Source organism: Pieris napi, chromosome 18 (genome assembly GCF_905475465.1).
Source record: "Pieris napi chromosome 18, ilPieNapi1.2, whole genome shotgun sequence".
NCBI lineage: Eukaryota > Metazoa > Arthropoda > Insecta > Lepidoptera > Pieridae > Pieris > Pieris napi.
In genome coordinates, this window is record NC_062251.1 from 4,532,640 (window position 1) to 4,559,051 (window position 26,412).

Sequence of the window (26,412 nt, forward strand, 5' to 3'; positions counted from 1 at the left end):
TATAGTGTAACATAAATTCTATTATTATTCGAATGTTGTTTTTAAATTATGTCCAATGCCGTAGCATCGTCCGTGGGCAACTTCATTCTGTTAATTTTGTGTCACGGTGCGCGTGCATCGTAAAATTTCACTCTCATAAATTTTTCATAACGCGCCTAATGAAGTATAACTTCAAAAATTACAGATTATGGTATCGCGGAGTTTATTGTAGATGTCTTTCATTAAACATTCACAATTTTGCTCTATTGCCAATAGTTTCCACAGCGTACGCGATTCATGAGTTTATGGTCTTTTTCATACTTTGGGTTACACAGTGTCGTAATTTCATAAAGAACCCTAACTTTTTGGAAAATATTCAATAGCTTATGGTCATCAGAGATAACGAAGGATTTTATTAGTGAAAGAATGGTTCAAATCATCAGTAGTTATCAAGCCTATTCAATGCAAATAAACAATCAAATCTTACCTCTTTATAGGTGTACGCTACTGTTTCATTATTAAAAATAAAAATAAATCAGTGCCGCTAGAACCTCTTTAGGTCTTGGCCTCAGATTTCTGAATCTGTTTCATGATCATTTTTAAATCTAATAGGCAAGTAGGTGATCAGCCTCCAGTGCCTGACACACGCCGTCGACTTTTTAGATCTAAGACATGTCGGTTTCCTCACGATGTTTTCCTTCACCGTTCGAGCAAATGTTAAATGCGCACATAGAAAGAAATTCCATTGCTGCACAGCCGGGGATCGAACCTACGACCTCAGGTATGAGAGTCGCACGCTGAAGCCACTAGGCCAACACTGGTCTCTTTTTCATAATTAAAAACCTAGGAAATAATCAATAGGGTTGGATTTGAGACCGAATGTTATTCTGATGTAACTATATTACTGTAGAGTATTAATTAAATCCGTTTTTTTTTTTTAAGAACAGGGGCAAACGTGCAGGAGGTTCCCCTGATGTGATTTCGCCGCCACTCTCAATACCAGAGAGCTTGCGAGTGCGTTGCCGGCCTTTAATAGAAAGTAGATTGTTCTTATGAAGTGTGTTTATCGGAGTGTCTTGGATAGCCAAGACACTTCGATAGTCATGATATCGGTGACTTGTTTTCCATTGAAGTACATGATAATATAAGGAAAGTGATAGTTTTCCTTAAAGTAGTCACTGCTAAGCAACAGTAATAGCATTAACCTATGACATTTAATTACAATTTATTAGATTATACTCATTCGTGTAAACATTACGAAAACAGGGTAATTAAAATTAATGACTCCCTTTTTGATCTTTTTTTTTATGGCTCTGGCGCGGTTTGTGCATTAGCCAGCGTCAAGTATAAGATTTTTATAATTCGTGCTTTTTGCCTTAGAAATTCGACCATGTCCTCCATGTACGGTTTAGGCACTCGCCCGGTACCGCACAACCCTCCCAAAGGAGAAGAACAAATTTAAATTAAATTAAAACTTGCCCTCGAACCGGGAATCGAACCCTGTACCCCTCACCTAGCTACCACTTAATAAGACCGCTAGGCTATGAGGCCCTTAATAAGAAGCGCCCAACGTGGGGCACTTTTTCATCTTATAAGTTGACAGTATAAGATGACAGTGACATTCGTATGTCAAAATCTAAGACATTTTTGACAAATGACAGAAGTCTCGTAATTAATAATTGTACTTTTGCTACACAAACTTTAATTGTTTGCTGTTGCCATAATATTAAAAAAAAAAAAAAAAAAAAAAAAAACTTTAATTGTTTATATTTTAAAATTATAAATGTAAAAATAATAATTAAAAAGAAAATTAAAACCAATTCAAAAGGTATGTTCCCTGTGTACCTTTAATGCTGGCAGCATTGCCTTCCTTCCGCCGGTACAAACGCTATGACCATAATTTTTCTTTTTTTCATTGCGTAATAAGACCCCTGAAGAACAGCCATACTGGTACAAATGACCCACTATTTTGTGTCACTATCTCCTGGCCTAAAACGAAAGTATCACAATACAGCTAAGCTATGCTAGCATTAAAGGTAGACTGCCACAGGGACCAAATTTTAAAGGATATTGTAAATACTGTATGCTTGTGTGTTGGAAAGAAATACTTCAATTATTGTTGCGTTTTCTTCGAACACATAGTAAGCCACTTAGAATGATGAACCTATTACATGTACCCAAAGTAAACACAAATTATAGAGGAAACAACTTTATGGTTAGAGCGGCGAACAAATTTAATAACTTAAAGATTGACATCGATATGTTCGCTGAGAGTGTGGTGACAGCCAGGAGAGCTTTAACACAAAATTACTTCAACCAGGATGAATGAAATGCATTGAGATATAGATTCTGTTTTTTTTCTTTTTGGAACAAAGTTCCTTATCGCGCGTTGTGAAAGGGAGCTAGACGGAAAAAATTCTTACGAAAAGTTGTCACGACACTTTTTTGCTATTTGCTATTGTAATACACCGGTTCTCGTCCGATCACCGAAGTTAAGCAACGTTGGGCGAGGTCAGTACTTGGATGGGTGACCGCCTGAGAACACCTCGTGATGTTGTCTTTTTTTTGTAGGGATAAGAAATGAAAATTATTTTTGGAATCACTTAACTAAATTAGTCTGGTTGGAACGAAGTTATCGAGCGTTGCGAAAGGGGGCTAGACGGAATAAATTAAGACCAAAAGTTGTAACGACACTTTTTGCTATAGTTGTTATATTTTACATTTTCGATTTAGCTATCGCCAACGTCCATACCACGTTGAATACACCGGTTCTCGTCCGATCACCGAAGTTAAGCAACGTCGGGCGAGGTCAGTACTTGGATGGGTGACCGCCTGGGAACACCTCGTGATGTTGGCTTTTTTTTTTCGTCGTAAGATTGGTGTCGAGAAAATCTATCATACTGTTATGATACCAATAAACATATAAATTAATCGAAAGGAATTTCGTTCCATCCGGGTGTCCCTTGACACCTCTAAAGTTTTTTTGTATTATAAACTAAAAAAATATTTGGCATTTGGCAATAAGAAGGTATACTTCTTGTTGTAAATAAAAAACTATATGTGAAGATTTTTAATTGGCCCATAATGTTATATATATATATATATACATCTTTTTCTGTATTGTGCTGTGAATCTTCTGAATAAATAAATTAAAATTAAAATAATATATTTTGAATAATAAACACAATTAAATTCAAGAAGTTTGTATGTACTTCAATGGAGAAGGGAGGTCCGTTATTATAGTCATGGTAAGTCTTTGTAACGTCATAAGGGCCTATTTTAAATTCGTCTAATTTCTATTTTTCTATTTCCATTTTCTACATATACACAAAGTCAAATCATTTATTTCAATTAGACCACCTAAAATGGCACTTTTGACCGTCAAACAAAATACAAAGAAGATTCTAGTTGCTTGATTTTATTTTATTATTTTTTACATTGATAGTAACTTTATTTCTATGAAATTAAATACTATAGATACGTATTTAGTCTTTTACTATTGATACTTAAAATGACTAGCATTGCATGGAAAACTAGAACTATATTTATTATAAAACACAACTTTATTCGGAATAATCAAAATCAGAATCCAAAAAATCAATAAAACAAAGTTTAGGCTATAATACCTGTTTACTATTCGGAAAAATATATAAAAGAAATAAAAATGAGTAATTGCATGAAGTATCAAGACAATCATACTAACCGAAGAAATTCAATGACATTTTTTTTTTTTTTTTTTTTAATTTATTTATTAGCCGGATACAAAGTCCATTGGCACTTTAAAAAAAAAAAGTATAACAAAATATCTTACACAAATAACTATACTAACTTAACATAAAATACAATCAATTTATATAATACAATGGTGATCTTTAAATTTTCTCAACCGTGTTTTTTATATAATAGTAAATAGCTTTGAATAGGACTGGACATTTCAGTAAATCTTGGACACGGCGGGGAATTTCTATTTGTGATGGTTGACATTGATGACTACCATTTGCAGTGACTGATGAGTCTAAAGCTGATCTTGTCGGGCTATTTGCTAAAGAATTTCCAAGTTTAGTCTGATTATTCTCATCAAAATCCATCAACTTCATAATATCCGTTACTAGTATTAATCGTTGAAATTTAAAGGTCGGGCAACTCAAGATGAGGTGGGATAAGTCGGCCTCATTTCCGCCACAGTATGTACATCTGTTATTATTTACAATTTTAAAACGAAATAAATGGCTTGGAGTCTGACAGTGGCCAAACCTCAAACGATTAATAATGGTTATAAATTTACGTTCATTGGCTCCTTTGTATTTATCATACCAAGGTTTACTTGGAAGTTCTTTTTGTATATCTGCGTACCAACTACCTTTATGCTGTGAGGATAATTTCCAATAGCTTTCCCATAACTTGCGACTTCTTTGTTTTAGGTCGAAAAGAAAATCCGTAAAAGGAACTCTGAATGTAATACTATGATCCTCATCATAAGTAGAATTGACAATACCATCTACAATATCATTTCCCTTGATACCCCTATGAGAGGGAACCCATTTCAATGTTACTGGAGTATCAAAAGATATCAATGCTTCTCTAATTTTATACAATAAATAATTATTTCTATAATGATTATGACATTTGTCTAAAGCCATTAACACACTTTTTGAATCTGAAATTATTAGGAACTCCACGTAGTTATCATTATTTTGTAAACTTTGTAAGTACAATACAACTTGATAGATAGCATAAGCTTCAGCTGTAAATATGCAAGTATTACTTAACATAAAACATTTTGAGGTTTTAGTCTGAGGATCATAGTAACCCGATTTCACTGCAGATGAAGATTTAGACCCATCAGTGTAGACTTTGTAACTGTTAGGCTTGGTACAGCAATAATCAAGAAAGTCTATATTATCTACTACACTGGACATATCTATATTTAATTTACACATAAGAGCTTTATATTTACAGAGATATACAGGCCATAGTTCAGATTTGTACATATTATCAGATAAATCAGTCATAAAGCTCATAATTCCCAATAATTCAGGGATCTGGTTATTGAGAACATTAGTTGCTGTTATACTTGAAGGCAAATCTGGTGTATTAGTGATAGTTATAGAATAAGAAAGTTTTGGAAGAAGAACATCATTCTGAGAAGTTATAACTTTCAGGCAAAATTTTTCAGCAATTAATATTCGCCGAATACATAGTGGTTCTACACATGACTCAACCTCCATAGAATTGATAGGAGTGGTACGCATTGCACCAGTAACAATTCTAAGAGCAATATTTTGGATAACATCAAGCTTTTTTAATAATATAGGACTAATATTCATATATGCCAGACAACTATAATCAAAATGACTACGTACTAAGCTTTTATATAATAAACAAAGAATTTTTGGATCAGAACCCCAAAAAGTTCCTGCTAAGGACCGCAAAATATTGATACCTTTCAAAGCTCTACTACAAATATAGTCAATGTGTTTGGTAAACTTTAATTTAGTGTCAAAAATTACACCAAGAAACTTTTTTTCACTATTTTGAGGGATTAAATTATTGTTATACTTAACATTTACATTAGTATCAATACCATAAGCTAAAACTGAACTTTTACTACTATTTATATTTAATTTAAGTATCTCAGTATAATAGTAGTTAAGTTGACATAAAGCTGAATTAACTTTTGCTTGAGTAACCTGTAAATTACTGCCTACACTATATATTAAGATGTCATCAGCAAATTGTAATATTTTTACAGATTCAGTCACATATCTATATATTTGTGAAGTATAAAGGTTATACAGGATTGGAGATAAAGAAGACCCTTGCATCAACCCCTTGAATGCTAATTTTGGACCATGAAAAACATTATTGTATTTAATGTATAAAGAACGACCATAATACATATGGAAAATCCATTTTAAAAGCTTTCCTGGGAAGCCCAAAGAATATAGCACCCTAATTAATTGGTGAAGATCTACATTATCATATGCCCCCTGAACATCAAGGAAAACACAAATTGCAGTAGAACCTGACAACAAACACTTCTTCATATCAGTCAGGTAAGCTATAAAACTTTCTGCTGCACTTTTGCCTTTTCTGAATCCAAACTGACAAGAAGGAATAAGTTTCTGGTTTTCAACAAAATAGTCCAGTCTAATCTTAATCATTTGCTCAAACAATTTCCCTACACAAGATGTAAGAGAAATGGGTCTGTACGAATTAAAATGATCATTGGGTTTGTCAGGTTTTAACACTGGTATGACACATTGCAACCTCCAGGATTCTGGAATCAATTGCTGAGACCAAAGCGAATTTAAAATATTAAGTAGAATATGTTTTACAGAAACATGTAGATTTTGAAGCATAATATAAGGAATATCGTCAAGACCAGGGGTTGTATTCTTTCTTGAAGACAAAGCCATGTCAAGTTCTTCAAAACAAAAAGAGTTAAGTAGAAACTTGCTCCACTGACTTCCATCATTAAATTCAAATAAACCAGAAATATTATCGTTGTTATTACTAGGCTGCCCTAACTTCTCTAAAAAACTTGCTATCCACTCATCATTTTTGGACACATTTCTATTAATGTTAATTCTCTTAAATCTTCTAATAAAATTCCACACTCGGGATACTGGAGTGAATCTATTAAAAGACGAACAAAGACTTTTCCAACTGTCTTTCTTAGCCATTTTTATAATAATTTTTTTCCTCGAATCTATTTTCTTATATTCTATATAATTGTCCATTGTCATATTACGTCTATAATTAGCTAACGCTTCTCTTGATTTGGTTACAGCCTCGGCACAAGTATCATTCCACCAAGGAGCTGGAGGAGCAGACTTTTTACTAGAAGATTTATGCTTTAACAATGGAACACAGTTTTCTTTTAAACTAAGTAGTAATTTAGAAAATTCATCATATTGAACTAAAGGATCAATTGTTGAAGGAGAAAATTTATCAAATATATCTTTGGATTTGTCATTATACATATTCCAATTTGTTTTATTATATAAATACTTATGTATAGACTCTTGAACTGTATATTTTTGAGTCGAGGTAATGATGTTAACAAAAGTAGGTAAATGATAGCTCCCTAAAGGGTCATCACCGACATACCACTCACAAAGTGGTGCAATATCAGGGCTAACACAAGTAACATCAATAGCTGATGCATTATTACCAGGTCTAGAAATAGTAGTAGGGTCACCAGAATTTAAAATACATAAATCAGCATCATCAAATATATCAAATAATTCACGACCTCTTGAATTGGTAGTATCACAACCAAAAGCTATATCGTGAGCATTAAAATCACCAGAAACAAGACAAGGCTTGGGTAATTGCAAAATAATCTTTCTCAAATTAATCAAACTAATTGAGCTATTATTTGGTGGACAGTAGACACAGAGCATTGAGACAGGGACCACATCCTGTTATTATAGAAATAGCTATAAATTGAATATTTTGATAGAAAGTAGTTTTTAAGACCTTAAATTTAATATCATTTTTTATTAAAATACCTACACCGCCATGTTCATTTTTAGCATTTTTTCCTATATAGTTATAGCCAGAGATTGATAAATAGGGGTTTGAATCTTTTAACCAGGTTTCATTGAGAAGACACACATCTATGTTATTTTGAATTAATGATGATTTAAGTAAAGCCTTTTTATTATTGACACTCTGAATATTATGTTGCATTATTTTTAAAACAGCCATTATTTGGTAAGATTTTCTATCAATATATCTTTAATATGTGTGGTTGTGTTTGTTTTCTTCGAATTAGCTAACGTAACTAAGGTTTTTATTATTTTTTGTAAAAAGATATCATCTTTTACAAGGTAGTCATAGGTCAAGGTGTTGGAGTTAGTATTAGGTGTTTGAATAGTTGAAACCGGTGCTGTGATAGGGGACTCATGACTATTTTCAATTTTCTTAACTGGAGTAGACTTAGTTTTCAATGCAAATGTCAATGATTTGTCTGTTTTCGCTTTGGTCAACGCAGGAAAATCTTTGTTTGATACTACTGTTGAATACATTCTGGTCAAGTAATTTGTTTCATGTCTTTTACGTTGTTCTATTTTAATGGGACAAAACTTAGATATTGCTAGGTGGTCCCCACCACAGTTGCAACACTTCAAGATGTCTGATGAGCACTCCTTGTAGGAATGTGCACCTGAACATCTTGAACATACATCATCATTTCGACATATTTTGGCATTGTGCCTAAACTTCATGCACTTGAAGCATTGCATCAGTGGTGGCACATAAGTATATACCCTGTACCTCCACTTGTCCAGAAAAACATATTGTGGGAGGGAAGTACCTACAAATGTTACACTCATCGTAGTGAGAGGGACTATTTCCTGACCTACTTTCTTGGTGAACCGTCTCACAGCTATAATTTCGGCATCCGCCATCAGTTTTTCATACAGTTCTGCATTGCTCGACTCCTTGTCGACGAATCTAATAGTGCCGGTTCTCTCCACCGACGCTGCTGGTATGTACGCCTTCAAATTGTTTTCCTTAAGACAACTATGGCTTAGGAAGTCATTTGCTGCTACCGCCTGTTTGAAGACTACCATTATTTTGTTCACATTTAATCTACGCTTTTCAACAATGCCCTTTACATTTTTGAAAAATTTCGAGAGATATAAGGGGTTTTTGTTCCCAATTTTCTCATTAATTCCTTCAACATAGATCGGGAATTCCTCCTTAGAGCTGTTGTCCGGGTATGACCTCTTATATTCAGGTTTAAAAAAGGGTTTGTACTTATCGTCTGGTGACGAAGACGCCGCTGGAAGCTGCTCCTTCATTTTTCGCTTCTTTGTTGTCCGCGGTGTCGCCATACACCCATCGTCATCTCCGCCGCTCTCCGGCTCCATAACGACTAGTCCCAGCTAGGTATTTCGTTAGTTTACCAACTTATTTGAATTTATTGAAAAAATTGTTTAAAAAAGGCGCCCTTCCAGTTCCCGCCAAAAAAGGAAGTTCAATGACATTCAATACGTTGTGTTGCCATCCGAAAGTTTTCAAATAATTCAATTATATTCTTTCATTAGCAAGACTATCGACCATTAAATAGACGTTAATTTATAGATCTAGCAACATTGGCAACACAAACAACTAACGGTTTCAAACAATTTAACTAAAAACTAATTTGACTTTGATGATATAAAATAAAAATGACAATGGAAGCTTTTGCTCCAAAATTATAAATTACTTTTAATTGTAATGACTATGGAAATCAATATTATTATGGACTACTAGTAGTTGATTTGTTGAAATATATTGGCTAATCGAATAAACCACAAGTTTTATCTGTTATAAACTGATTAGGCTTTGACGTTGTTAAGTTACGAGCTCTGTGACATTATAATGACAGTGGCAACTGGCAACTGATAGTTGATTGATACCAGCGTCCTGCGTATGGCCTAAAGGTCTAGATACCAGGCCATAAACTCCACAAAAAAAAAAAAAAAAAAAAAAAAAAAAAAAAGCGTCCTGCCGCCTGCGGCCTGCGTCCAGCGGCCATCGCCATTGATCGATACAAATTTCATAACTCTAACATATTCCAAAAACCGAATCAAAGGATAGTTAATACGTTTTAAGTATTGTTTTTGTTAAAGTGATAAATGTTGTAATAATAGTTTTCAGTAAGAAATATTAAGGTTTTAGCTTTGGTCTCATTATAATATTGTTTTGTACAAAGGTTTGTGTTGGAAAGAAATTGTATTCATAGGTTAATATATTTTCAGTCCCTATATAATGCAGGGTTTTCAATGCCACATTATATTAACTGACATTTAAGAGTTTTTATCCTTATTAAAGCGTCAGAGTAGCCTTGATACAAAGAGAACAATAAAACATTCCTAGATGTATTCAAAGGATTTTAGGACTAAACACAGCCCAAGTTCTCTATGCCATTTAGCCATGCTTAGAGTTTCTGCTCTACATCTTGTAAGCATTTGTGACTTTCTCTTCTGATCTCTGTTGATCAATTGAATCTTTAGAGGATTGTATTTGTCAAGTCTTTCCAGAATGGTAATTAAAGGCAACTGTGGTTTCAGGCTACTTTTTGAAACCTCAGAGTCCAATTTCGGCTAGGGTAATTATTATGTGATTGAGTTTGTATCTGGATATTTTGACTATCTCAAAATACATAAATTGGGAAATTTTTGTAATAAGTGAAAGGGCCCTAAGCAAAGAAGCTTTGGCCACGTTGGCTTCGTTTTGGCGTCGGGAATACAAAATGTCTGTTCTTAGATGTCCCCGCATCTGTTAGTCCATGGAGTTTGTGATATCTTAAACGGATAGCTTAGATGTATAGCTTTCTTATTGAATAGGTTTTTGTTTGTAGGTGTTTGTTTCAGGTAGATACAAAAGCCTGACAGACTTCTAAATCCATCCTTTAAAGAAATCAAATACAAATATTTATTTTTTTGTATCTTTTTAGGGTTCACAATTAATAATCCTAATATAATAATAAATTTCACATTTCTCTGGTGAACTTATAATGAAAAACTTTATTCATGACAAATAGCTTGTGACAAAATTCATCTGTTGTTAGTCTTACGCTAGGGAGCCCCTGACTGAGAAACTAGATAACTATTTTTCCGTGGTACATGGTACATGTTGAAGACAGTTTTTTGAGAAAAAGTAGTTTTCCTGTTACACCTAATCATACAAAAGTATCCTAAGGGCCTAACGTCACCATAAGCAATTTTTGGGAAAACAGCAAAAACTTGTAACTTTAGCTGTATTAATTTTTCCTCATTAAAATAGCTCAGCCCTAAGAATATAGTACAACTAATATTTAACAGTATTTTCAATAATAAGGTATTTTTTAAAATTAAATATACATTTTTTTAAATCTGAAATAGTCCCCGTTGTTCAGGCACAAAATAAATAGACTCTTGGTCAGACAGTTTTGAAAATAATCCCTTTTGATTTGGCTAAAGGAAAATAGGCTCTATTGGTAAATAATAAAAATAAATGTTTTAAGAAAGATTAAACTCTTAGTTCGCCTAAATCAGGCTCCAGGCATTCACAGTTTTCTTACCCACAATCACTGTTCAGTACCTCTGCTTTCATGTGGGCATAGAATGCATTGGCTCTGAGTTTGTGCACTCATTTTTCAGTAATAAATGTTTGTTTTGAATTATTATCTTTTTCAGATTTTATTTTATGATCCCACAAACATTGCAAGCATCGGATGCAGGTTGTTTGAAGCCGATATTAAATTCCTTTGTGAAAATTTCATGGAACATTGTGCGTGACACTCAATTCCCGAGGAGATTCAATGTTGTAAAAACTTCTCAGTTTCTTGCAATTAATTTTAGGAACTTTCTCAGATTATTCATTTTCTTCTGAGTTTTGAAAGACTTTCTGTCCCCACCTCTTTTTTCTTTTAGTATTTCTCCTGCTGCTATTGTTTTATTTAAGTTCTAATTTTGCCCTATGGAGAAGGCACTAAGAAAGAATCTCATGCATACTTGCACCATCTTTCCCCGCTTAAGGAAATATTTGCAGCTAATTTGAAGTTTTCTTCTTGTTGGTCTCGGTGTTGATTGTCCCTTTTTAAAGGCTCATGAGGGCTTGTACATCTCGTGAGAAATCTGTCCTGGTCAACTTTTTCATTGAATTTGTAAAGTTGTTTTCTGTTCTCAATTACATTGGCTATATTTTTTGATTGGCACTTTAATTTGCTCTTCTCCTGGTGAGAACAGAGCTTTCTAAAGTTGCAGCAGTGGATCTGTATCCTTGTAGGTCCTGAAACCAAAAAGAAAAGCGTTTCAAGTAAAAATTGTTATGATTTTGTTAACCTCAAAATACAAAATCTAAGATCTTTTAGGACTTTTATTATTTATTATTATTATTATTATTATAGTTTTATTTATTCCAAATTCATTAAGGTACAAAAAAAGAAGTAAGAATATTTTATATGTTAGTAATATGTAGTAATCTTAGTCTATGGTAGTAAGTGTAACATTAGTATATTCAAAGTTTGGATCCCATCTGGGTAAAAGACTCCTCCATTTTTTTCCATTTTATTCTATTTGTAGCTGTAGTAATCCAGTTTCCGCCTGCTACTCAGTGGCGTAGCTAGGTGACCAAGGGCCCTGGGGCAAATTAAAAAATGGGGCCCCACTGCTATGTAAACTGATTAGGTTTTATCATATAAAAATATGAAAAATACAAATACTTTAAAAATGCTAAGCTACTTAAGCTCTTTTTTGTGCAGGGCAGGTATTAAAAATATTAAACAGTAACAACATAAATTACAATTAATACTTGGTGTAGGTTTGGCGAATAAAATGAAATACAGAAGATTCATGGGTTTATTATATAAAGGTCGGGCCTACCAACTGACTAAATAACAATTTTATTTACAATTTTTTCCTAGCTTTAGTTTTCGCAAAAGTATCAATGACTTCGTTTAAATCCAGGCTTGATGCGGTTTTGTTCTCCAAAAAAAATCTTAACTCGAATTCACAATAAAACGCACATCGATGAATAATAAAATGCACATATCACTATCCGTCAAATTGACAACACTGCCAACCTACAGAAAGAATTTAGGGGAATTCCCTAGGCATAACTTTTGAATTTCTCTCAAATTAATGTCTTGATTAAAGTGGGGTTGCAACCTGTCATATTTATTTTGAAAATGGGAGAAATTTCCAAAAGTACAGAACGATCGAGATTTCTGGTGAGGATTCGAGGGCCCCCTGAGCTTGAGGGCCCCGGGGCACTGCCCCGCCTAGCCCCTTGGTAGCTACGCCACTGCTGCTACTTTGACTATGTCGTCCACCCACCTTTTTTTGGGTCGACCTTTGTTTCTCTTACCAAGTGGACCAGTCCATTTTGTGGTTTGTACAGTCCATCTTTTGTCGATGTATCGAGAGATATGTCCTGCCCATTTTACTGATCTGTTTTTCCTCCTTTTTTCTTGACACTTGAGCTCAAGGCTTCAACATCCATATTTTCCAGGAAATTTGTATTTCGGTAATCTTCAAGAAAACAGTGCACGAAATGAATGTTAGATTCTGATTCTGATGGACACAGACACAACATTAGATTCTAAAAACATTAAGACGCTTGAATGTGTGAGTGTCTGAATGTGTGGGTATGCGCATGTATTTGATAGTGTAGAGCTGAGAGTTGGTATAAGCGTGTGCTGTGTCTGTGCTCATTTTTGAAACCTCAGAGTCCCAAAAGTCTTATGCGAGTTTTTATCTGGATATTTTGACTATCTCAGAATCCATAGATTGGGAAATTTTATAATAAAGGAAAGGGCCCTAAGCGTTGGCCACGTTGGCTTCGTTTTAGCGTCGGGAATACATAATGTCTGTTCTTAAATGTGTCCGCATCTTTGAGTCCATGGAGTTTGTGATATTTTAAACAGATCCCTAAGATGTACAGCTTTCTTACTGAATAGGTTTTCGTTTGTAGGTGGAGTTGAAGAATGTGAAATATCTTGGATAGGCAACTTAAAGATTTTCTCTTTGTGCATGTTCAAACATAATCAGTAAAGACTCAGCCGTTGACTCCCTTGCAGGTAGACAGTTAATTTCTTCTTACCTGAAACAAAAAGTAAAAAAAAATATTAATGTGATCCTTGGTGTCAACTTGTGAAAATTATAAAAAGAATATAGTTAACCTTAATTTGGTTCATCTTAATTTTACTACTTCTTTATCAAGCATATTTATATTCTCCCTTTCATAAAATTTTATCTCGGGACATTGGCAATTTCCCGAAAGCCTATTTATGGTGTTCATCGAAAGAAATATTCATATACGTGGGTATCACTGAAAATGTATAGCACTGGCCAGTTAGAAACATTGCTAATGAAAACTTTTTTTTTATTTTCAATTTTAGAACTTTTTGGTAACCTAATGTAGTACATGGTGGTCCAAAAAGAAATGCACTTTTGAAAATTCAAGGAAAAAAAAACTGTATACCTTAGTACAAATGTGTTTATTATAATTCAAAGATAATTAAATGAAATTTACTTTTTAAAAACTACGTTGTCCAAATGACGTCCATGACGGTTACAGCATTCTTCCAATCTGGCATCAAAATTTTGGAAAACTTTCGTTAGAGTTTCCCTCGAAATGGATTCCATTTCTTTGCCGAATGTTCAGCTTCAATTGCTGCAGAGTTGTTGGATTTTTAGAGTATTTAATTTGTTTTGAGTAATATAAGCACTTATTATTAGAACTTATTATAACTAACAGATTTTCTCCAAGTCGCGCCTGAAGTTTATTGTTATAACAGGAGATTCCTCGTTCCGGCGTAAAAAACTGCAACAGTTGCGAACCCACACGAATTTGAAGCCTTTTTTTGCAGCAAGAGCCTTCGCCTCTTTCTATTCTCTACTCTTAAGGTAGCCCCACAAAAAGAAGTCTGCTGGAGTGAGATCGGGAATTCTTGGGGGCCTTGGAATCAAAAAACTTCTCAACATAGCAGTATAGCGTTCGGAATTGACGGTTACCGCTTGGCCATGGTTGTTCTCAAAGAAAAATGGTCCGATGATTCCCTATTTGGCAATGGCGGCCCAAACTGTAACCTTTGGTGAGTGTAGTGGCTTCTGATGTTTCAACCGAGGATTTTCTGCTGCCCAATATCTACAGTTTTGTTTATTTACAAATCCATTCAGGGAAAAATGGGCTTCATCAGAGAACAGGATGTTGTTGAAATTGTTGAACTCATCCCGTATTTCATTTGCCTTTAGTTCCTGCACTAGCTGTATCTTATAAGGATGAAATTTTAAATCCAGCTGCAAAATTCGCTGCAATGTCGATCTAGAGACTCCCAATGTCGACGAACGTTTGCGCTCCGACATTCGTGAATTAGCGTGTACAGACTCCTCCAGAATGTTTTCATCGGTCCGTGAAACTCTTTGGCGACCGCGAGGCCGCATTTTTTGTGTCGATCCTGTTCTTTCAAATCTTTGGATCCATTGTTTAATTAAATTAGTGCTTGGACACTCACTGATGCGCCGCAATTCGAATTTAGCACGATAAAGCCGCCGAACAGTCACATAAGATTGAGCTTTCTCATAAAATGCACGGACACAAAACGCGCGCTGCTCTCCCTTGTAATGGATTCATGGCGACTAAAATTACAAAGTCCGCGCTACGCATTGCTACCGCTCCAGCGCCCCTCTCTCATGTGGTTTAGAAATGCGCGCGAAATCAAAAGTGCATTTCTCTCTGGGCCACCCAGTAGTAGAGTGACGGTTTTGGTACATCATCGGGAGACGCACCAGACCGTTGTGCTTGTTCAATCTTTTTTTTCTTTGTTGAAGTTGGTTCTTAAAGCATTAATTTTTTTCTTCAATAAATCTTCGGTGTAAGCAGGTTTATATACTCGAAGTGTTTTGACTATGCTTGATAAATCAAGCGACCTTTTGTTTTTATCCGCATACTCCTTACTTTTAATTTTCCACAATGCAGGATAATCTCTGTAGAGAGATATTAATAATAACACAAAATCACGATCGGTAATTAGGTCGGCGCTTGCCGCCAAAGCCACGTCTCGGTCCGGTTCGTCGTCCGCCATCTTCGATGTTCCGCAAATGAATAAAACTTGTCAAGTCGCATCAAGCGCATGGTGGTACAAGTGCCGTCAATCAAAATTTTTGTCAAGTATGGTCCAGCCCGTAGATACTTGACGGGACTTGTCAAGTCAACGCTGTAAACGATCAATATTCACTTCAAGCACGTAGACTTGTCAAGTGCACTTGATAGTAACTGTTTTCAAATTACATGATGGGAACACCTTTGTCTGACAGGGATTCTTATTTGTTCATGTCCCACTCCATCGAGTATCACATCCAATGAGGGCAAAGCTTGACATGGTTTTCTTTTTCTTATTTTGGAAGGAGGCTCCTGCATAGAACTTGAACTTGGACGACCCCTTCGAACAGGTGTGGAGTATTTCCATAATGTGTCCGCTAGCTCTGACCGGAAACTTCCTAGGTCCATAATTTCTTTTTTTGGGGTGTTCTTTCGACTGCATACTTGTAGAGAATCCATGCGTTGATGATACTTAGATGCAAAAGATGGTTAAATATTCTCATGCACTACTCCTCCCATATGCCCATTATATTCCTTCACTAATCTATATTATTATGTTAATCATTCTTTATAATCAGACTATTCAGTATTATTCTTCTACTCAGACTCGCAATTATGGCACACATGGTTCTTATCATCGTCCACGCCATCCGCATGGGACCACATTTTACATTAGGTTTAAAGACATTTATTCTCATAACAGACAATAGTCACTTACATGAGAACTTATATACTAAAGATACAATTTATCACGTCGCGGGTCATTGAAGAGCTTCAAGGATCAATTAGCGAAGTAAAACTTGGGTGGACTTTCATTTACGCAGGTAACTGGGATCACTCAAGAGATGGTCTTTTAGTCTAAATTTAAATATTGCCAGGCTGTCTGCACTTTTTATATTTTGTGGAAGTCTATTATACCGCAGCACTCCCCCAACGCTCAAGGTTCACGTACACTCGATAATTGTATCCATTGTTCATTTGGTCGACTGTTGTTAAAAGTTTCTAAACATACTAGACAGAAGCATTCGTCGTCGTCAGATTTGTTTTCCTTGTCTTTAGGTGCTTTTTTGGTAGTTTTTCCTTTTCCCTTTCCTTTTGTAGATATCAATTTTCTCTTACCTTTACCAGTATCGGTTTGTAGTAGGGGGAGTCCGAGAGAGTTTACCCGCCTTCCACTAAAATGCTCATAAATATTTATATACTTACAAATCGCTATTTTTTATAAATTGTATCTTAAGCAACATTATTAAGCTATTGGCGGCGCGGATTAATATATAAACTTTATACCCATTAAACTAAATAATGAATTGTTTATAATTGTGGACTGTATTTTCTTTATAATATGATTGCTCAATATTTGGACAAATGGGAAAAAAGAAAGAAAGGATGTCGGCACAGTACCTTCAACCTCGTGGCTTCTTCACGTGGCTTGATTCCTTTCTTTTACACCAATGAACCAAACACTTTCACAAAAGTATAATCAAACAATAATATATTTACAATAAACAGAGAATTTAAATAAACTTTTTAGAATGGTTTCATATTCATATGCCCTCTTCATAGCCGCCTGTCTGGTTAAGCCATAAAGGTACTGACAGACGTGCTCAAAAAAAGCATGCTAATAAGCTTGTTTAAAATTAGCATGCTCTGTAAACTGTTCACATTTTCCATAAATAAGCAAGCTTGATTTAAAGCATACTCCTAAATAGGCATGCTCAAAGCAAACGTACGTACAGTGCTATTTGGCCTCTCGACAAGCGGTGGCAATAAGAAACGCTTATGCACAACTTTTCGAAACAACAGAGGCATTGCCATGGCAAGATCATATGATTAACATATAACTTAATAGATAGGTATTAGGTACTTACTACCAAGTCGGATTCAACAGTTTCACGATAATCGTCCGTGTCTGCCATAAATGAATTCATTTCCGTAAACCATGACATGGGTGGTTTATAAACGTCTGCTGCACTAGCTCCGGACCGCTGCGAATTGTTGATTTTTCTTACTTCGGCATGATGTTAGGTTTTTAATTTTAGTTTTAATTATTTTCATTGTTAAACTTGAATCATTCATGTCCTTTAATAAAGCCTCATAAGCATTATTACGAGCAATATTATTTTTATATAAAGGAGAATGTGTGTTCCACAGACATTCGTAACTTCTATAATGTGACACAAAAAGCAAAGTTTTTTCTTCTCCCCAACGCGACATATTGCGGGGGGAAAAACTTAGAAGCTAGCCGCCGGATTTTTGGGGTTTTGGGGGTGGGGGGGGGGGGGGGGGGGGTCTACTGCTACCCTCCTGTACCATCCCCAACATGCGGAACCCCATGGTTATGGAGATATTCATGGTTAAAGTTTTGAGGTTAGAATAGCGCTATTTAGTTATTTACAATGGTCTGTGGGAGGGGGTCTAGCTCTGTGACATCTCCGGCGCTGCAGGAGACAACTCCCTCCGCCCCAGCGTAAAAAAAAAAATATTAATACACAATTAACAACAGGCATTTTATTCAAGCCTGCGCAACCTCGGCGTTTTGGTCCAAATATTCATATACTAACCTAACCTAACCGATCTAATTAATAATTGGTTTTTTGGCCAGCTCCGGCGCTACGGGAAATGCAGCCCCTCCACCCTTGCGTTCCAAAGCACAGGCAATTTATTCAAGCCTCCGCAGCTTCGGCTTTTTGGTGTGCTTGCTTTGTGCTTTGCCTGTGCTTTGTTACAGCGGGTGGGGGCTGCTCTTCCTCCGCGCCTCCGATTATTTATATACACTCTAGGGGTAAGACAGACAAGACCACGTGGATAGTGGGGTGCTCTGATTCGGTTTTGGGTATGATCGACTACAATCTCACTAACTAGTGTATTCTAGAAATAAGAATGAAATTTGGTGATATTATGAAGATGCATAAATAAAACCAGAGGTTAAGGTTTGTATATATATTTAATTGCCTCAATTAATTGGATAAACGGATCTTTTTTATTTTTCATAATATTTCTTCTCCACAAATACTCCACAATCACATCCCCAAAGTTTTGGGGATGGTTGTAATTGTCTTTATAGAAAAACCTTTTCACGACACGCCATTGGGACTCAATACGTTGAGTGTGAGTCCCATCTGCTGCAACGAATGGATTGTCCGGGTCACTATGATTGACCTTTTTATGGTGATAGCCGTGCTCTGCCAGACAATCGTAAGCACGCCAGCAATCTGTGTGGATTGTGGTGCCCACTTCCACGTGCTTTTTTATCAGGGGCACCAGGACCTCTGCAGACCGCACATTGTCCGGGCACACCTCCAAGCGCAAGTCCTCGCTTCCATCTTCAATCATTCCTAGGACCCAGTGCCCTTCAACTCGTCTTCCTAAAAATAGAAATAAGTAATTAATGATTTAAAAAATTATAATTTGATTAAAAAATTATAATTAATTATGACTTATTTATTACCTTTATTATATTTGCGCCGGCCGAATTTGCTTTCGTCAATTTGTACAATTTTTCCAGGGCCACCTATTTTTCCTTTTATTTGTTGAGTCTCTAAATAATAAATTACAATAACTTCTCGACAATAACTGTACCAGTCTGTGATGGTGGCCCTGGACAAGCATGTATTTGTTTCGTCACGAAGAGGATCATCGAATACGGCCTCTTCGTGGGACTTGCGATGTGCAAAACAGTATATTAAATAAAATATCCTTGGCAATAGCAACCCTGATTTCTCGAACCATGTTCCTGTGGCCCTTGATGTACGGGACTTGGCTCTACAGCTCCCTCTGCTACATACAAAGGCCCCAACTGTGGTGTTAGCCGTCAAATCCAGGCGCATCAGCTGGCGGTGTACACGGCACATTTTGTTGGCTAAAATGAGCCCATGCTCTTCAGCAAAAGCCAAACACTGCTCCCGGGTTCCCAGTTGCCTGACAAGCCGAGGTAAATTGTACATAGGCAATATTTCGCCCACATATAAATGCCGGCACACATAGAGGTCATCTTCAAAATTGGAGCCTGACTCCACAGAGTGAGAAGTGGATGGCCCAGCTAAAAATAAAGACATGATTAATGAACCAAAAATGATGAAAGGTCCCGCGAAACATACATACATTGATAGACTGTAAGTATAAATTATCAATAAAATGTATTGAAAATTTGAAAAATTAAAATATCTCGAAAACGAGTAATTTCCGCAGAAAAACCTTTTAGTAGAGGTGTGTATAAATAAGTATCTTTACATTAAAGACATTTTTGTAGAGAAAAGCTAATTCTTTTACCTTCGTTTTCAATAGGAGCGGCGGCAGATTCGGCAGACGACGCCATTTTAACAAGTCAAGTCAAGACACGTATTGCAGACTTAAATCCAACAAACAAGCCAAGGTCGATAAATTGTGCAGATATCAGAATCCAAAAAACAAGCGAAGGTCGATAATTGTGCAGATATCGGAGTCCAGAAACAAGTAAAAGTCGTTAAAAAATATCAAAACTCAGGATTACAAAACTCGCGTACGCAGGATAGCAACGGAATGGCGTTGGCGCATCAAACGCATAACAAGACGCTCGCTATATGACGTTTCGTGAAATGTGACGTTTCGTTCCGTTTCAAATATATATTACTAAAAATTAAAATAAAATTATAAATAAATACTATGAACAACATAACATTATATAACATTAAAAATATTGTATTTTGATAAAATACGAATTGGTTTTACAACAATATTTCGCTACAATAAATATGTTATACAAAAAATCACGTTCCTTTATACGCACTTTAAAATGCATTTTTAAAAAAAAATAAGCGTCTCCGCGGGGTAAGGGGGGTGTCATTTAAAAGGGTAAACCAACCCCAACATAATCCAATATTAATCATCCCCAAATTCCTGCGGCTAGCTTGTAAGTCCGACCCCTTTTTTTATATTTGAAAGGCATTTTGGATGATTATCTGCAATACAATTAAAAAAATATACGGGAGAGATTACCCTGGGTAAAGTCTCCTCCCGACGCCAGGGTAATGTCTCCTACCCCACGCCAAGCTGTCCGTTAAAAAATAAAGTAGTAACAATCAGTCTCTAATTTCCATAAATTATCGATCACAATGTTACCTCAAAATTAATAAACATTTTTCTGAGTAGCATTAGGCAATTCACTGTTCAATATCGGTTCTTCTAAAACTGGAGGATTTTTGCCTGACAGCTCTGCATTGCCGGTATTAGAGTCGGAAGGGCCTGCATTACGGATGTTATAATCCGAAAATCCTATATTGTGGGTGTTATGACTCGAAGGTCCTGTATTGTGAGTGTTATCAGTATTGTGTCGTGAAGAACCAGCATAGAAATTAGTTTGTTCCTTGATTTCTTGTAATTCAAATTCAGACACGTTGAATATTCTAGACTTCAGAACAGATTGGCTGTAACGATTTAATTTTTTTACAGTTTTTGCAATGCTCGAAAAAAACATGTCGATCTCATCATCCTTATTGGTCTCTTTTTCTTTAAGTAAATATTGTAAAAGTTGAGCTGATGGCGACGTTTTACAGATTGCTCTGGTTTATATTCGTCACCACTATCATCTGCAGAAAAGTCTTTAGTTTCGCCTTCACTACCATTTTCGTCGTTAGCTAGGATTGGTCGCGAATTTGTATTATTTAGGGAAGATATAATATTTTCCGTCACAGTTAATGCTGTTTGGTCTGCAGTATGTATCTCTGAAATTTAGGAATGAAACATTAGAACTCGACACTGTGCAAAAATATTAAACAAAAACTATAAATGCACATTACCATTTACACTGGCAGAATTAAAGCTATTGGAAGAAGATTGGTCCTCAATACTACCAGAATCCTGTTCACAAAGTTTGACTAACATACGTGCTCGGCTTCCCATTTTAATGGCTGAATTTGTATAACAAATAATAATAATAATATTTGTGAGTTATATTTGATATAAATTATTGTAATTAGTCATAATTAAACAATTAGTACTCATTTCAGGATAGTACTGGCGTAATTACATTTACGTCTAAAAAGATAATCTAAAAGTTTAAAGGAATAACTGCGTAATTGTACGATACGTCTTTGTAGCCATAAAACTATTTGAAATATCACTAACTATTTAACAAAACAACGGCACATTTGTATACAACGTCAATTGACGCTGGGGTGTCGGGCGGACGCGGCTGTGGTGCATCGTCGAGGGCTCGCTGGAAGACCCTCCAGTCGATGCACCTACTGCAAAGCGGTGTCAAGGGTTAGGCTTGGGTCGGTGTCCAGCAGGGTGACAACCACGGGGAGGTGATCGGACAGCAGCTCGTCGACGATCACGTCCTGGGTCATCTGGCATGTCAACCCCTGGTGGACCACGATGTCTAGTGTGTCCGCTTGGTGATTGGCCTGGTCAGGGTAGCGCGTCGGCACGTCCGGGCCGGACACTGAAGAATCCAGCGTCTCGGCGTCGTGCAGCAGGCGTCTACCCCGCGGGTTGGCTTGACTGACTGGCAGGTGTTTTGTGTTATCATTGAAGTGTAATATTCTTCTTATCTTTTCAAATTTATTTACAGCCATAGCTTCTCGAATTGGGTTGAACCCAAATTTACCCCAGTATGATCTTATGTTGGGGTAGCGGTGGACAGAGATGAAAGTAACAATACCCAAATATTTGAGAAAATCATTCTTTGTGAATATTTCAGTTCGATTGGGCTGTTGTTGAATAGCGTATAAGTTTGATTCTTTAATAATGATTTCTATCAACTCATCAGTAAAGAAGTAATTGAAGAATTGGAACGGCGTGCTTAGCTCCATGATGTCATTAGGGAATTCATAAGACCCTAAGAAAGCTTTATTTATTTATTTATTTGTTTTCCATATTTCCTATTTTTACAGTAACTTAATACTAATACAATAGAAAACTAACGTAAAACATAATATAAACATAACAAGTAAAAACTTAAAAACCTAAACCATTTTATAACTAATTATAAATAATGAAATTCTTGTTAATTTAGCCAGTCCGCGCGATTACATCATAGTATAGTAAAGCCTATTGGAACCAAGTCAGAATCAGCTATTGACTCATTACAGCCTGTCTCTGTGACAGCAATCAAGTCTGCCTCTGCTGTCAACACACTTGCGTTAAAGTTAACTAATTTAGTCCGAAGCCCCCTTACGTTTTGTTAGAATATATCAATAATTGGAATTTGATTATTTAAGTGGCTATTATTCTTGGTATTACTGCAATTACTTTCAAGAGAAAGTCTATGCTGGACAGCCTCGTCGCGCTCATCGCGTTTTGAAACTATTTCCTGGGCACTAGACATGACCGCGAAGAACTGGCTTTCAATATCGATTCTCTCTTGTAACCGTTTATCTAAATTGCTTTCTAAATCTAAGGCATCTTTTCCATTACACGGTTGTTCAAACGTACGGTGTGTAAGCCGTACGGTTGAAAAAACGTGCTAGCTTGTACATGATACGGCAAAATCACCGCGCGAGACATTGGTAAGTACTGGCTAGTAGCGCTTTTTACTCGGGCTGTGTAGGACGTGCTGCGTCATGAATTTTCTTACGAAAAAAAAGATTATAGTTGCTTATTACATATATAGGAAAAAGAAAATAGAAAAAAAAAGGGAAGTAAGGTTTTGGATACATCCGATTTTAGAAAAAAGGGAGGAATATGGCGCGTTTCATACACTTGTCAAGAATCAATTGAGAGAAGATGAAGACAAGTTTTACAATTATTTTAGAATGCAGAAAACTACATTCGACAACTTGCTCCAAAAATTATCCCAGGAACTAAAACATCAAGATACTTTTATGCGAGAGAGTATATCGCCCGCAGAAAGATTGGCTGTAACTCTGAGGTAAGTAGGTACAAAATTAAATGACATATTTTAGTTTAAAATTGTTTATTGCACACAAACAAAATTATTACATGTAATTGAATTTTAATAATTATTAATTTAAGAACAAGTAAATCAAAAAATACACTACGCTGAAAATGCTACTCAAGTGCGGTACTAAAATCGAATTCGTCTTCAATAGAAACTTGAGAATCTGCCGAGATACTTTCCGCATTTACACTATGTACAGATAATTGTGATTCGGGTCGGTAGTGGATTGGCTCTAAACCAGAACCGTGTCCAAAATCATGAGAAGACGTCTGTGGACGACTTATTCCATAGCTCGATCTAGCAGCTGTAGAATATCCATATGTTGACGATTGCGCATTTGAGGATGCTGTACCACTTAAATATCCTTGATGGCCTTGATCCCATTGGTTTCTTGATGTAGGTATATACTGAGTACACTGTCTTTGTTGAATATTTTTAATTATTGAAATTACTTGAAACTGAAAGTCTATCATATTTTCATCACTGAACTTGTCAACTGTATCAGCGATTCCCATAAAAAAGTTCATACTACGGCTTTTCTTTTTCTCATCTCGTTCTGCTGAATCCATAAACTTCATAAACCTAATGTCAACTTCACTTAGTTCATTTTTTCTTTTTTTTTTAGCCCTTTGCGTCTCACTCCGTTCAGTGTATCCCGAGCTTGATTGATTCGGGACTGCACTATCAAAATTTTCATTACTGAGGCTAGAATCATGAACATGTTCAGTCATGTTAGAATCGGTCTTGCGATGCTCAACATTTTTTTTTAGGAACATCATTTCATCATAGAACATATATTTTCTTATTTTTTTTGCTGAAGAACCAGACTTACATTCATTAATTTTTTTGTCATATTTTATCCAGCTATCTTTCATATTGGTCCACTTCTTCATCACCATTTGCCCTGAAAATAAATAAATAATAATTATTAAATTCAAAATTTATGAAAACCCCCGACCTAAACTGAATCGACCCCGACCTAAAATGGGGTTTTAGTATTTGAACCTGAACCGTTTTGTTTTATATTTCAGGTATCTAGCAACAGGAGATACCTTTACTGACCTATACTACAGCTATAGAATTGGAATAAAAACCATAAGTTGCATCGTACGTGAAGTATGCCACTACATTTGGTTAGAACTGTATAAAGAATATATGAAAATGCCATCTAAAGAAGACTGGCTACACATTGCAAGCAAATTTCAAGAATCTTCCAACTTCCCGCTGTGCTTAGGAGCGGTCGATGGAAAACACATCAGACTTATTAAGCCAATTGATAGTGGCTCGATGTTTTTAAATTACAAACATTTTTTTTCTATAGTTTTGATGGCAGTAGTAGATAGCGATTACAACTTTATATTTGTTGACGTTGGCGCCTACGGAAAGGAGTGTGATTCCAGTGTGTTTAAAGAGACCCCATTTTGGAAAAATTTAACAAACAACGGATTAAATCTACCCGATGCAACACGTTTGCCTGGAATTGACTACGATTTGCCATATGTGTTCGTTGCGGACGAAGCCTTTGCTTTGCATTATCACTTGCTTCGTCCATTTGGTGGTCATCAGCTTGATCAATTAAAACGTACATTTAACTACAGACTCACAAGAGCGCGAAGATTTGTTGAATGTGCGTTTGGCATTTTATCCAATAAATGGCGAATTTTTCACCGGCCAATGAATGTGTCCATCGATTTGGCAGTTGATATTGTGAAAACATGTTGTGTTTTGCAAAATTTTATACATAAGCAGGAAAACTTTCAGTTTCACAATGCGAGTGAAAATGAGTCCACCCTTGATTCAGAATCGGAACTAATCCAGTTACCTATCACGAATGCAGTTCGCGGAAGTTTGGCGGCTAATGAAGTTCGCAACAGATTTGCACAATATTTTGTATCTAACGAAGGTCGCCTCTCCTATCAAAACAACTATGCATAAGTAAAAAGTTAATAATTAAATATCTGTAACTTACCAAACTTGTTTTTCTCATCACCACTTAAATCTTCAAATGTGGGCTGGAAATGAATAAATATTTCTTTCCAGGAATCATATTTAAGCCGCTTATTTTTATAATCGTCGATGGTCTTATCCCATATTACAGGCCTTTCTTGAATCAACGTAATTAATAATTCTTGATTTATGTTCATTTTATAATAAAATCGCGAAACAGCGTATATAAGCGGTCACGAATCCGTGCGTACTGTTAGGCCGTGAAATTAAAATGCCTTTTTAAAAAAAGGATTTAATTAATATAATGAGTAAAATACAAAAATTGGACAACCGCTCTCTAGGAATGATGTACGCAGACTGACTGAAGTCACCATGATCATAATTCTCTAAAAGTATGCATTGATGATGCAGATGATGAGTTAGCATTATAGCTAGCAATCTAAGGATGTAACATCTCCCCCCTTTAAGATAGAGCCTTTGGTGAGAAAATTAAAGGCTCTTTTATATTCTAGTTCTAATTGGAGCACTTTGGTGAACAATTTCTATTTCGGGATTTTCCTTTTCTGTACTTTCTATGTCCTCAGTAGGAGGTTCAGTCATGGTTTTATTAAGATTTACTGTATATTGAAGAGGGCGGTTGTAAAAGGATTTACAAAATTTCTTAATAGCTAAATATAATAAAAATGAAATTATTAAAACAAAAGTTACAATTATTGTTGCTGAATAATGTGTCCCATATTCCACAATATGAGGTTGCTTAGAAGTTTCTAACTTACCTAGGTCGGTAAGGATTGAGTTTAATTTTAACTTATTTTCTGAATTCAAATCGTCTAGATTTATACTGTTTAAGTGAACAGGAGATACATTATCAGTCTTATCACTAAGCTTAACTAAATCACAACATGTGTCGTTTATAAGATTAAAATCAGGGAAATGATTGATGGGTGACGAGATATTTAAAATATTATACTTTGGTACAAGAGTAGTACTTTTGAAATACCCTACACACGTTTTTGGTATATGGA

At 35.7% G+C, this 26,412-nt stretch overlaps 3 protein-coding genes and 1 non-coding gene across 6 annotated transcripts; 2 read left to right on the plus strand and 2 right to left on the minus strand.

Moving 5' to 3' along the window:
• Window positions 1–2,717: 2,717 nt before the first annotated feature.
• Window positions 2,718–2,836, plus strand: LOC125058937. Its single transcript, XR_007118551.1, has one exon. It is a non-coding gene; the product is annotated as a 5S ribosomal RNA (ribosomal RNA).
• A 15,576-nt stretch (window positions 2,837–18,412) lies between these two features.
• On the minus strand, window positions 18,413–20,460 carry LOC125058366. 2 transcript variants are annotated; one of them, XM_047662444.1, is made up of 3 exons: window positions 19,831–20,460; window positions 19,010–19,600; window positions 18,413–18,926 (listed from the first exon to the last, which is right to left on the minus strand). In XM_047662444.1, exons 1-3 carry the CDS (start codon window positions 19,874–19,876, stop codon window positions 18,487–18,489), a joined length of 1,077 nt encoding a protein of 358 aa, XP_047518400.1. In that variant the 5' UTR covers window positions 19,877–20,460; the 3' UTR covers window positions 18,413–18,486. The 2 variants fall into 2 exon arrangements, with proteins under 2 accessions (XP_047518400.1, XP_047518399.1); XM_047662443.1 differs by having other exon boundaries at window positions 19,010–20,460.
• Window positions 20,461–22,955: 2,495 nt separating this feature from the next.
• LOC125058353 (protein ANTAGONIST OF LIKE HETEROCHROMATIN PROTEIN 1-like) lies at window positions 22,956–25,408 on the plus strand. Of its 2 annotated transcripts, XM_047662431.1 has the most exons (3): window positions 22,956–23,048; window positions 23,153–23,410; window positions 24,472–25,408. In XM_047662431.1, the coding sequence occupies exons 1-3, from the start codon at window positions 23,017–23,019 to the stop codon at window positions 25,373–25,375; spliced, it is 1,194 nt and encodes a 397-aa protein (XP_047518387.1). In that variant the 5' UTR covers window positions 22,956–23,016; the 3' UTR covers window positions 25,376–25,408. The 2 variants fall into 2 exon arrangements, with proteins under 2 accessions (XP_047518387.1, XP_047518386.1); XM_047662430.1 differs by lacking the exon at window positions 22,956–23,048 and having other exon boundaries at window positions 23,103–23,410.
• On the minus strand, window positions 23,551–25,632 carry LOC125058377. Its single transcript, XM_047662454.1, has 2 exons — window positions 25,410–25,632; window positions 23,551–24,344 (listed from the first exon to the last, which is right to left on the minus strand). Exons 1-2 carry the CDS (start codon window positions 25,582–25,584, stop codon window positions 23,551–23,553), a joined length of 969 nt encoding a protein of 322 aa, XP_047518410.1. The 5' UTR covers window positions 25,585–25,632.
• Window positions 25,633–26,412: the final 780 nt, after the last annotated feature.